Source organism: Dromiciops gliroides, chromosome 5, assembly GCF_019393635.1.
Source record: "Dromiciops gliroides isolate mDroGli1 chromosome 5, mDroGli1.pri, whole genome shotgun sequence".
NCBI lineage: Eukaryota > Metazoa > Chordata > Mammalia > Microbiotheria > Microbiotheriidae > Dromiciops > Dromiciops gliroides.
The window spans coordinates 36,203,861-36,217,414 of record NC_057865.1 but is presented as its reverse complement, the minus strand read 5'-3'; the positions used below and the strand labels follow the sequence as shown (position 1 = coordinate 36,217,414).

At 39.2% G+C, this 13,554-nt stretch overlaps 1 protein-coding gene across 16 annotated transcripts in view; it reads right to left on the bottom strand.

Annotated features, from left to right (window-relative positions):
* TBC1D5 (TBC1 domain family member 5) overlaps window positions 1-13,554 on the bottom strand; it is a 611,040-nt gene that overhangs the window by 350,264 nt on the left and 247,222 nt on the right. For all 16 annotated transcript variants that reach the window (XM_043966947.1, XM_043966952.1, XM_043966957.1 and 13 more), the window contains one exon: window positions 12,409-12,540. In XM_043966947.1, coding sequence (XP_043822882.1) covers window positions 12,409-12,502 — 94 coding nt within the window. In that variant the 5' untranslated portion in view covers window positions 12,503-12,540. The remainder of the gene's footprint in view (window positions 1-12,408; window positions 12,541-13,554) is intronic.

The window sequence follows — 13,554 nt, the reverse complement described above, 5'->3', positions numbered from 1 at the left end:
CTTACAAGCCTGTTGTATGAAAGATGTCCAAGAGTTTTCTTTTGCTTTTTAATGATCGTGTCCAGACCCAATGAGAATAAATGGTGTGATTTCTGCAAATGGACTGTCTTTTTTCTGGGCCCAAAGCAAGCAAATGCAAGGTTTGGATACATAGGAGGAAATACATACTAAATAACTGTTCAATACCTTATAGGACATCTTACCTAAATATTAAGGTTTTAAATATTTGTTGGAGGTGAATATTATCACCTCCAAGTGCCTATCTGGCCCCTATGAGTACAGAGAAAAATAAACATTGCTCCAAGCCCTAGCCCAACTGGAATACCTAGATGAGGAGTGAGGCTGTGTGCTGACCCAAGAGGACTCTTTCTTTTGATAAACTGGATTTCTGAGAAGACTCTGGCCATATAAAAGAAGAGGTGGATTCGCCAGTGTGTAATCCCATTCTGAGAGGATGATAAAAAGGGAAAAATGATCCCCAGGACTCCTGCTGCTCCCTTACTCAGAATGCTCCCAATCTTCCCCAGATACCAGGACGCTGGGGAAGGTGCAGTGTCGAGGCACAGCCACAAGGTGGCTCAGTGACTTCACACAGCCGCTCCTCAGCGCCCACAGGACGACAGAGCCTAAATCTGTCTCCCCACAAGCGAATCCAGAACTATCAAACCTGGAGGAGCACAGGCAAGATGAGCTCCTCATCCCAGCAAGACGGGCAGAGGAAAGCAGGCAGAGAAGCCCAGCCCTCGCTGAGCACAGGGGCCTGGAAAGGCAGGGGTTGGTGAAAAGAGACTTGCCATTCGCTCCGTGCGCGACCTCTGAGGCCTCAGTTTGCTCATCTGTAAGCGAAGGAGCTTAACCAGACCCTGTCAAGTCCCTTTCAGCTCTAAGCCCATAGTCCTCTTTATGGAGGAACCTGTTTGACGCTTTACCAAATGTGAGAAGCGCAGTCTATGCCATCAAGTACAAACAGGAGGCAGCCGGGCGCAGAGACACTACAACGCCTGCCCCGAGAGAGGAAAGGCGGAGGTTCAGATCTGGTCTTAGCCTTTGCTGGATATCCCTGAGCAAGTCATTTTCGTCCGTCTGCTTCACTGTCCCCGTCTGTAAATGGGACAACCCATGGGTGGTGGGAAGATCAAATGAGACAGATGCACCGTGTGGGCCCTAGACGGGTGTAATCATTGGCAAGTCAATCCATTAGAATGTGGACTTCATAGGGCAGGTACTGTTTGGGGGTCTTTCTTTGTATACTTACTATTTCCAGCACTTAGCAGAATACCCACAAGGCTTAACAAATGCTTGTGGATGGACAAATTATCAATCTACAGTCCTGACCATCAGCTTCCACATCAAATCTTTCTTCCACAACATTTCTTTTTCTTGCAGGCAATGAGGGTTAAGTGACTTGCTCAGGGACACACAGCTAGTAAGTGTCAAGTGTCTGAGGCCGGATTTGAACTCAAGTCCTCCTGACTCCCAGGGTCGGTGCTCTATTTGCTGCATCACCTAGCTGCCCCCTCCTCAAACATTTCTATCTGAATGACTGGAATAGACCACTTCTCAGTCATTCTTCCACAACCATCATTCAACTGTCTCTTCTTAGACGTCAAGGACAGCCACTAATGCTATATACTTTTCTCTACCACATCACTACTACACTTACTCTATAGTTCTCTTTTCAATGATGTTAGCACCTGGTTCCCTTGTGATACTCTAGGCAATATAACTTAGGTGGAAAGATTTTAAGCAACTGATGTTCTATGACTTGGGTTTCTACTCATCCGTTACTTATAACCTAGTGTGAACTTTGGCCATTCAGTTCACATTTGGGGCTCACTTCCCTCATCTGTAACAGGACATCTCTCTTCTCACCTGGCTGCATTACTGGGGGACGTCCCCAGGAAGCTCGTAGTTGAGATGACCCCATCACCGAGATCCCATCCGCCTCCGTATTCTGCCTTTACGATCCTCTGCCCCTATGACTGGAAGCTGGGGCCATGATTCAGCTCAGACATGGTCTCATTTCTCATCGGCTGAACAGCTTTGGGACTTTTCTGAGCCACTCCTCCATCCACCCTCATCAGGTGCCTTCTCCTCTCCGCTCCCTTCCCTGCCTTGTAGATTCCATTGCAAACTCCTTGAGGGCAGGATTATGATCTTTGTTTTTTAGATTTGTATCTCTAGCATTTAGCACAGTGCCTTGACATATTAAGTGCTTAAATAATGTTTACACTTGAATATAAGAGGAAAATTATCTTAGACCCCTCCTCCTCCTGCCAAAATCCTATGAAGAGCACACCTTGTCTCTTCTGGTCATTGCTGGTGAGTTTTAATATTCTTATGACACTTCATTTTTCCCATCCTAACCTCAAATTTCCCTTGACTTTTATACCCTTGTCTGCCCTGCTCTTCCATCCCCAGCAATCAGTTACCTTATCCAACTTCCTTATCAGAGACTGCTCACATGGAACACTTCCCTCTGATCACTTATGCCAATGTCCTCGTTCCTATCATAGCTGCTTTTTATGACATCATGAGACTGGTTTTCTTGACCAAACACTTTCCTAAATCTCTTAGACTCCATTTTGCTTCATTTGCCCCTCTACCAAGACTAGGCATTACTGTGAGCCACTTCAATGCAGCCTTCTCTAGCACCTGAATTTCTGACCATCCACTACACCCACTATAACAGTGTTCATAAAGTACTTAAAGATTTGCAGAGAGCTTTACAGATTCTATCTCATTTGATCCATCTTAAAACCTTATGAGGCATCCCCAACCTGTTTTCTCTTTTCCAGGCTTGGTTTATTTCCAAAGAAAATGATTAAATATCGTGCTAGTTGAATGTAATAAAAAGTCACACAACTTAACCTGAAACTACACCTTCTCTATTAGTCAATGTTTCTGTTTGTCATATTGTATTAGCAGGCTCTCTTCAAAACACTCTTCATTTTCCAACCCACCTCTTAGAAGAAAACCTCATCTCTATTACTACGAAGATCATGCCCATGCTCAATATGCTTACTCATCTTTCTCATTTCTCATGTGGTCACCAAACCTTGTTCTCAAAATTTCCTTTTCTTTTCACAAACCCTCTTTTTCTCAAATATACATACTGCTTTCTCATGTAGTATGTTCCCAATCGTGATAATTTCTGTCTAAAATGCCTTTGTCCCCCTTCCAGTCTATTTTAATCCTATCTGTGTTTCCTGTCACTAATTCCTCAATCCATTATATGCTAGAGACAAGCAGTGCACCTACAACATTTGGCTGTACCAATCGCTCTCTCTTTATACACCAGCTCTAGAACCCTTTTCAAGAACATTTTTTTTTCTTTCCCACCTACTATAAAATCCTTGAAGCCAGGTCGATATATAACTCATAATTCTGCATCTATCTCGATCGATAAAATTGAGTGTCCTTTCGCCTAACTGGCACTGCCCTTCTCCTAATCTGAGCACCATTCTGTCTTCTCAGGCCGGTTGCTTCTCTTTTGCCCCTTCCTTCCCATGTCCACTGCCACCAGTCAAGTTCAAGCCTAACTCCTCATGCCTAGCCCTCCACCACAGTATTCTAACTGATTTTCATGCTTGTAAACACCCCTAGCCACCAATCAGCAGGGGAGCGGGGAACTTCCCCTCCCCGGCCTAGCTTCTCTTGGGCCAGAATGCCCAAGCCTTGAATGCTCAAGGTTTCTGCCTCCTCTTTCCCTGTGTCAGCCCAACCAACAACAGTCTCGACCTCTTCCTAGGCGGACATCGATCCAGTTACCATTCCCTACCCCGGTTAGCTCAAGCAGGCCCTGTGCCATCTACCCTGCTAGGTGGCCTTCTGAAATCCTGGGACTTTCCATCCCCTCTAAAGTGGGAAATCTCCTATGTTGTCTCTGCTCTAATTAGAATGCGAGCTCCTAGAAAACAAGTCTAGTTGCTTTACTACTTGTTTTCTACACCCCAAGAGTTTAGCATAACATATGCACATGGGGAAATACTTTCCCATTTCATACCACAGCAGGATTTCAGAATAGATAACAAGAAATGCTAGTACACTGATGTGCTAGTGTGAAGTCATACTGATGAGGGATCAAGGAAAAGAAAAGGCAAGAGATTTAAAAAATGGCTTTAAGGGGCAGCTGGGTGGCGCAGTGGATGGAGCACCGGCCCTGGAAGTCAGGGGTACCCTGAGTTCAGATCCGGCCTCAGACAACTTAACACTTGCCGGCTGTGTGACCCTGGGCAAGTCCACCTTAACCCCAATTGCCTCACTAAAAAAAAAAAAAAAAAAAAAAAAAAAAAGGCTTTAAATGATAGGCAAGAATTCAATAGGTAGAAGAGCAGAGGAAAGGCATTCCAGGAATGAAGAACAGTCTGAAGGAAGGCAAGAAGAAGGGACAATACAGTATGTTAGGGGAACAGAGAGGAGTCCAGGATGGATTGGAGAGGTGTGAGAAACTGGAGTCAGAAAAAAACATAAGGAACTAATGGCCACAAAGAAGTGAGCATGCTAGGCAGCTCAGCGGATAAAGCACTGGCGCTGGATTCAGGAAGACCTGATTTCAGATCCGGCCTCATACACTTGACACTTACTAGCTGTGTGACCCTGGGCAAGTCACTTATAAAAAAAAAAGAAAAGAAAAGAAAAGTGGGATCTGAACCCAGGTCTTTGGGGCTCCATAATCAGCACTCGACACACTATGACATATTGTCCCACGATGAAAGCTTTGTGTTTAGCGAATGTTAATGCAATTACTATACAATGTTACAACTGTACATTACATGCTTCTCCTGAAATTCAACTTCATTAAATATAAAACTAATCAGTTTAGAGAATGGCATTAAGTGATTTTTAGCTTATGAAAGGATGTCCCAAACATTTGGTTTTCTCTGAACTGTGCATTTCTCTCGCCAATATAAAATAACTTAACATTAAATTCTCCAGAATTCATGCTTCTAGAGAGGCAGCATGGTATAGTCAATAGAACAGTAGACTTTCAGCTAGGAAAATCGGGGTTCAAAGCCCACCTCTGACACTTACTAACCGTGTGGCCATTAGCAAGTCAATTCACCTGAGTCTCAGTTTCTTCATCTGTAATATTGGGCAAATATTTTTTTAAAAAATAAGTAATTATTGATATCTTTTGTTTTGGGAGGCAAATATAAAATGCAATGGAGAGAGTCATGAAGATTCCTCTTTCTGAATTCAAATCTAGCCTCTGACACATACTACCTTTGTGACCCTGAGCAAGTGTCACTTAACCTGTTAGCCTCAATGGCTGGAGAGGAAACCGCAAACCACTCTAATATCTTTGCCAATAAAATTCCAAGAGGGAGCATGAAGAGTCAGACATGATTGAAATGACTGAACCACAACAGTATTTTGTATCACCATGGTGATCCCCAGTATCTCACCTGCCCAGAGGACCATTCTATACTAAGAAGTGGCATTTTTATGGGAAGAACTTACAGGTACACTGAAGAAGCACAAACCACATGTGGCCCTCCTACCTCCCCAGAGAGACAGGTTGGGAGTGCTCCCTCACATCTCCTCATTCCGCTCACACTTGATCATTATAATTCTGCTACATGTGGGGCAGCTAGGTGGCGCAGTGGATAAGCACTGGCCCTGGAGTCAGGAGAACCTGAGTTCAAATCTGACCTCAGACACTTAACACTTACTAGCTGTGTGACCCTGGGCAAGTCACTTAACTCCAATTGCCTCACTAAAAAAAAAAAAATTAAAAAAAAAATTCTGCTACATGAATCACTGATATTCTGGAGAACCGTTATTCTTTCTATTTGCATTGTTCTAAGCCATCGTGTTACACCGTGTGCCAGTTAGGAGGCAGATAGATGGCTCAATGGAGAGAACACTGGGCCTGGAGACAGGAAGACGTAAACTCAAATTTGGCCACAGACACATTAGGTGGGTGTGACCCTAGGCAAGTCACTCATGGATAGTGTGGTCCACAAATGTCACAAAGAGCTGGACAGAAATAGACAACTTCAGCAACACAACAAGCCATTCTGTATACTTTCCTCTTGCCTCTGTGTACTTCTGTGTACTCTGCATCAGTTAATGGAGAACTTTCCATGATTCTCTGTAATCATCAGATTCATCATTTCTTGCAGGTCCATAATACTCCATTACATTAATGTACCACAATTGGTTTTGACATTTCCTAGCCAATGGGCATTTCCTCTGTTACCAATTCTGTGCTACTACAAAAGTACTGTTATAAACATTTTGATGCAGGTAGTGACTTTCTTCTTATCCTTGGCTTTCTTGGGGTATAAGTCCAGTAATAAAGGATATGGAATTTTTCACTTTATTTGCATAATTCCAAATTGTTTTCCAAAATGGTGGTACCATTTGACAGCATCACCAATAATGTATTAGGTGCCTATCATTCCACAACTCCTCCAATATTGACTAAACAAATATTATTTGTAATATCTATTGCATAGAATTGTTGAGAAGCTAAAACAAGATAATGAATGTAAAGCAAATTGCAAAGGTGAAAGTGTTATTTAAGTGTGTCAGACATTATTCTACTTGCAGAGCACTAACAATATGCAGTAATTTCAATGTATATATTAAATGCATATTTAATAGAAAACATAAAATATGCCAAGCTTTTTAGAAGTTTGATGACCTACTTTGTTTTTTAGTTAAATTTTTTAAACTAAGCATTTATTTCCTCTCTCTCCCATCTCCCCACCCCCCAATTTAGAAAGAAAAAAACTAATTACCAAAGCTTACTTTGGAAAAGTCCCAAACACTTAAGGTCAATCTATACTTGAATAGATTTGTTTGTTTTTTTTTCTCTAAAATCACATATATCACAACATGAACAAGTATTTTCAAGTATAGCATATTAACATTTAGAAATTATAGAAACAAGGAAAACATCTTATTTTTACAAAATTTCATGAAACAGATATGTATATTGAACAAAGTCATGCTACATACGATTTATGTTCATAAAAAGACTGCATTCTAGTAGCTATGAACTTCTTGGGCAAAAAGTTATTAGCTTTTTCCCCGGTCTTCCTGAACTGATTTTTGCTTTGGGTTAATTAGGGTATTATAACTTGACATTTATTTGTCAGGCAACTCTCTCCAATTCATCCTTAGGGAAACCTTTAGTATAGATTGTAATTAAAAGGAAGCATAGAAGAAGTGGGTTTTAAGAGGGATTTGAAAGAGGAGTTTATAGGCTTTGAAGACCAGGAAGGAGAAAATTTCAAGTACTATAATAAGCATGGATGAATATACAGAGAAGTAAGAGAAACTCATTGGAGGCATTCAAATCGAGCCTGGATGATACTTGCTAGAGATGCTGTAGAGGAATCTGAGGATTTAGAGATGAAATAAACCTTTGAGAGAGAAGCTAGGTGGTGTAGTGGATAAAGCACTGGGCCTGGATTCAAGAGGATCTGAGTTCAAATCCAACCTCAGACACATGACTCTTACTAGCTGTGTGACCCCAGGCAAGTCATTTAACCCTCATTGTCCTGCCCTCCCCCCCCCCAAAAAAAAGAAGTAAACCTTTGAGATCATCTGGAACAACTCCCTTAGTATATGGATGAGGAAATTAAGGTTAAAAAAAAAAAAGTAAAATGACTTGTCCAAGATCACATGTCCAGTAATATAACTGGGATTCAAAATCCCATGTTAAAGGCTAAAATTCTAGTTTAACTGTCTAAAATATCTATTGAGTGGTCACCAATAAATTATAAGCTTTAGCAAGAGTTAGACTTTTAAGCATTTATTAAGGAGAATAAGAATTTGGTAAAGACAGAGAGAAAGGCCTAGATTCCTATCTATTAAAGGGAGAGCGCATTTCTAGCTCCCTTCTCCACCAGTGTCCTCAGGAAAAGAGAGAATCAGAGCGCCAGGCTCCCCCTTCTTCCTCCCACCAGCAAACATCACTTCCTGATGCCAAAGAAAAGACGCATGGTCTTGCCCTCAGAGATGTTCACCTCATTTCTACAGTAAGTCTCCAGCAGGTGGCGTCATTCCAATGGTTACACCCACAAGGTAACATACACCAAGCAAGGGTGGGACAAGATCACATTGAACTTCCCTCAAAACTATTAATATTTATACGATTTTCATATGGGATATGGTATACCAATAAACTTAATCATTACTGTCATACTACTAACACTACCAATGAGACCTCATTATTATTGCTAATTATGAACACAGAAATATATATATATAAAACAAGGAGATTGCACTAAATAATTTTAATAAACCCTTTAAAATTATACTATTATTTTATATATCTTTTATCTGATTCATAAAGATTCAAGGATACTCAAAAAGGCAATTTTGAGGGGAGAAAATAAAATAATAATAATCTTAATGACCTGACAGGTTAAATAAGAAAAATATAAACATGAAGCAACAATTTTAAATGTTTCCTATGTATTGGTATAAAAATCATATTCAATTCAATTAGCGTTTTATTAAGTGGCTATTATGTGCTAAGCATTGGGGATACGGACAAAAATGAAGCTGTTTCTGCACTCAAGTAGTTTACATCCTACTGGGGGTAAATAATTTATACGTAGACAATGAAACATAAAATATATAAAACTAATCTTCTTGGGAGAGAGCACAGGCCTATGAAGTACACATTCCTGACAAAGATTCAGGTTCCAGAGGGCACAGAGAAAGGTAAGGTGGAATAGGATAGAGATGTGGAAGGGAGGCTCAGAGTAGGGCATTTAAAGGAGTGGAGAGGGGAAACAAGGCAAAGAACCTTCTGCCTAAGGAACATACACCTGAAAATCCAAAGGATCTGAGTGGAGCCATAGAGCAGCAGCAGTTATGTGGTTTGATGATCAACCCCTGAGGTAAAGGCAGACAAAAGAGTAACTATAGCTCTGTTCCATACTGAAGAGGAAATACATTTTTACTCAGGCTATTTACATTAAAACACATTCATAAGGGGGCAGCTAGTTGGAGCAGTAGATAAAGCACTGGCCCTGAATTCAAGAGGACCTGAGTTCAAATCTGGCCTCAGACACTTGATACTTACTAGCTGTGTGACCCTGGGCAAGTCATTTAACCCACATTGCCCTGAAAAAAAAAAAATCCTGGGGGCAGCCAGGTGGCACAGTGGATAAAGTACTGGCCCTGGAGTCAGGAGGACCTGAGTTCAAATCTCACTTCAGACACTTGACACTAGCTGCGTGACCTTGGGCAGGTCACTTAACCCTCATTGCCCCACCCCCACCCTGTGCCCCCCAAAAAAGAATCAACCACTATACTATCTAAAATCCATGAGCAAAAAGGAACTTGGAGAATATATCAAACTAGAAATGAGTTCCTAACTTGTATAACTTTGTTAAGCTATTTTAAATCTGAAATAAAATAATTACTTTTTCATTCACTTACTAGTTTATAAAAGTATGGCTGGTGAATGAATAATAACATATCTTTTACTTTATAAAATTCACATAGTATTTTGATACTAAATCAGGTTCCCCATTTAATTAAATACATTATGTTTTCTGCTGAATCATCCACTCCTTTAGTCAGAGGTCTTGGGACTTGTGGTATTTCAAGTTTATTGTATTCACTTTGTTATAGGGAAGATAGAATGCCATATTCTCTTTAATATTAAAAAAAGAAGAGAAGAGCAACCATAGAATTAGCAGCAGAAAAGGCCACAACCTGTAAGAAGCATTCACTAGACATCTCCCATCACCCCTTCACCTCTCCCCATTTTCTTGTACACACTCAGTCATAAACAGACTCAGGACAGTCCTAGCGAGTTTTCTTTTGATAATCCCTTTTTAACTGTTTCTGTGTTGATCTTTTTCAGGGTTCTTAGGTCCTTTTTAATGGCATGTTTTCCTCATGAATGGTTAAAATTCAGCTTCTGCTCATTTTGGAGATGGGAGTCAGGTGAGGTTTATTGAGAGGGGGGAATAAAGGGAATTATTTCACTCAGGCTCATCACTAATGCTTAGTCTTTGACTACTTACAAATGAACAACTCAAAAGCCAGACAGATATGTGACTGCAAAAGAATCATGGAGGGTATGCTGTGGCAAGTCTTCAAAAATATATAAACACTTTCAAATCTAAAGTTGGAGGCTCCTACAAAAACATTTAAAAAATAAACAAACATACTAGTAAGGTGATGATACTTCAATTGAATAGGAAGTCCGTATTAAAATGCAATGCACATTTCTGTTCAAAAAAGGAAATTAATGAAGATGAAATAGGTGCTTTCTATAAAATATTTACATATATGATGCCCCAAATCCACTATGGTTAGTCACCTTTCTGACTTTGAAGAGCCCTCTATTTACATATCTTTCTCTTTGCATGTGCGTGTGCTTGTGTGTGTTTTGTATATATTTTTAACAGTTGACAGCTGTTTTAGAGCATACAGAGAAGCCAAGCTGAATGAGGGTCTTGATTACTTCAAGATTAGCTATCTCAAGTTTCTATTCATTTTAAGTGTTGTTAGTGCGAAGAGTCATTAGTCACTTCCTTGTCTCATAGAACATCAGCATACATTTACATTGTTAATGAACATTTGGGGTAAATGAATTAATGGCACTTTTAAACATCAATTCAGTCCTAATAACTCTGTATGTCAGAGAAATGTTAGGATAGGATATAAACGAAAAGCCTTTTCAGTCAAGGTAACTAAGCATTCCTACAAACAATAACAGGTAAAATTAATTTAAAATGTTTTTGTAACAGGGTTTAAAAATCTCTATTTTCAGAGAAATAGTTAGGATCGAAATTTATACTTAACCCCCTACACCCTCACAAAACTGTAATGAGAAATACACATATCAGCAAGAAACAAAAGTCATAAATTTGGGGTAACAATATCTTATGTTGATCATAATAGTCTTACTTATTTTCAGAGTTAATTAGCTGAAGATCACTTAGTTTTGAGAAATTATTTCTTACATAATTTTGTTCATTTTATTAAAGAAAATTCCTTTGAAAGTATGGCATATGTTTGCAACTCAAATTTTAAAATATTGCACTATATTCTAATTATCTCATATGGAAAACCTGAAAGGCATGGGAGCACAGTGAATAAGAGCAAGGAACATCTGCATTCAAATCCTGCCTCTTCCTACATAGCATTTCTATGCCCATGGACAAGTAAATTACACTCCCAGAGTCTCAGGCAACTCTTTAAGACTATGAATCACATAAGAGGTTTTTGCCAGCCAAGAATTTCCAAACCACGAATCCTCTCTCTATACAGATGAAATCACAGATCCAAACTCCCTCACTTTAAAAAAAACCAACAAAATTCTAAGGAAGCAACTAAATCATTGATAGTTATTTTATAAAGTTCTTAATGCATCAAAAATACAATTATTAGGACATCTGGTAGTATAAAACATTATTTTCAATAGCAATAGTGACATTACTTTCAATACTGTATTGAAAGAGAATATACTTAATTCCCATAGAAATGTATTTCTCAAATCACTTAAATTAACCAAAATCCAACCTACTAGGTAGATAAATGAATAGAATATTAAAATTACAGAATGCAATAAGGACATGTTTAAAGAACAATTTGGGTTAAGTGGACAAGACATACAAAATAGATATTTTGACTAATTTAAAAACATTTTTATCACATAATCCTGTGAGGGTAAGGGGAACATCACTGGTATCTATGTAGCTGACCAGCCTCTAGGGTTACTGTGTATCTCTAAGAATTTGCTGAATATTTTCTTGGAGAGAATAAAATTTCTAAGAAGCTTAAGTTTATTATTTAGTTCCTCTTAATAAATTATGTTATAATTACTAACAAATAATTAGAAAAGGAATGGAATATAGAAAAGAATTTAAAGGCGGTTCCCTCAGTAATTATAGGGTATTCTCACTACAAATTAGTTTAATAGGGGAAAAAGGTTTGATTCTACTACTGTTCACTTAAAATCATAACTGGACCTTGAGAGTTGCAAAGAAAACTAGAAGCAAACAAATTTTTATCCTTATATAACTTAAGCTTTGGGGAAAAAAAACCTTACATACAAAACAAAACCCCCAAAAAGGTTGATTTATTTTAGAAAAACCAATTCCTAAAGTAGGGAAAAGAAGTTGGACACAGCCCACTTTGCATTTCTACATTTTTCTGCTAAAGTCACAGTGTGGTTTATGATTTTAAAAGGATGACAGCACATTAAACATTTGGCTAATGTTTCTGTATGTAATTGAAAGTTGACTTTTTGTGGTTTTCATTAGTGTCACAGTGTACTACGTATATTCTGTGAAATGTTCTTCAAGTTACCTTGCTCAGCCTCATTGGGAGAATGAAACAAATTATGACAGGCTTCGCAATCGTCAGAGTCTCATCTAAGGTTCTCCAAGGATAAAGGGGAAAGCACAGGAATATAAAACTTACCTTCAGACTTCAAGTAACCCAGCAAAGGATCAATGCCAACTTCTTGTTCTTCAACCTGCAAGGGGTGACGAGTTTCAGAGAAGGAATGAAGCATAGCTAGCAATGGCAACTATCACCCAAAGTGATGGATATCTGGAGGAAAAACAAACGCACAACTGATCACTATTATTTCTTAAATGATAATCTGAAAAACAATCATAAAATGGTGGGATTAAGAGTCAAAGGGAGTACACAACCCTGAGGCACAAAGAAGTGAATGGGTATGTTCAAAGTCGTCTAAGTAGTAAAATAACAGAGTGGAATTTGAAAGCACGACTATGACATTACCCCTGTACTCAATCAACTCCAGTGGTTCTGTTTTTACCTCTCCCATGAAAGTGAAACTCCTCACTTGGGTACTTAAAGCTCTTGGGGGAAGGGGGACCTTTACTCCTCTACACACACTCTGAGCCGAACTCTCATTCTTGGCTCCGTGTGCTGTCCCCTGCATCTTAGCTATGCAAGCTGCTACGCACCTCCCAGAGTTCATGGTTTCCTTGAAGATTTGACATTTTTAAGTGCCACATTCTGCAGGTCATTTTTCCTGGTGTCGCTACAGAGACTGGTACCTTTCCCACAAGGTTATTTTGCATCAACCTTAGCTGTAATGTATATAGATATATGAAAATGTCTATCTAGATATAGGTACACATACATGTATATGATACACATATGTTGTCTCCTACATTAGAAAGTAAGCTCCTTGAAGGCAGGAAGTGTATCATTTTGCTTTTGTGTCTCTAGGGCCTAGCACATAGTGGGTGCTTTTTGGATGAATCATGATTGTGATTTATAGCATATAAACCAATCCTTCAACAAATTAAGAAATGCTGATGGGTCCATAAATTCACGGGAAAGTAGGTTCAATTATTTTGTTCAACTGAAATATAAATTTCAATCATCTTCCACAAATTAGTTTTATTAAAGTGATTTCATTAGTATCATTTTTTCTACCAATCAGGATTTTCATTTCTCTACATTTGGTCAAAAAAAGAATTAAAGAATGAAGCTGGGGCAGCTAGATGGCACAGTGGATAGAGCACCGGCCCTGGAGTCTGGAGTACCTGAGTTCAAATCCGACCTCAGACACTTAACACTTACTAGCTG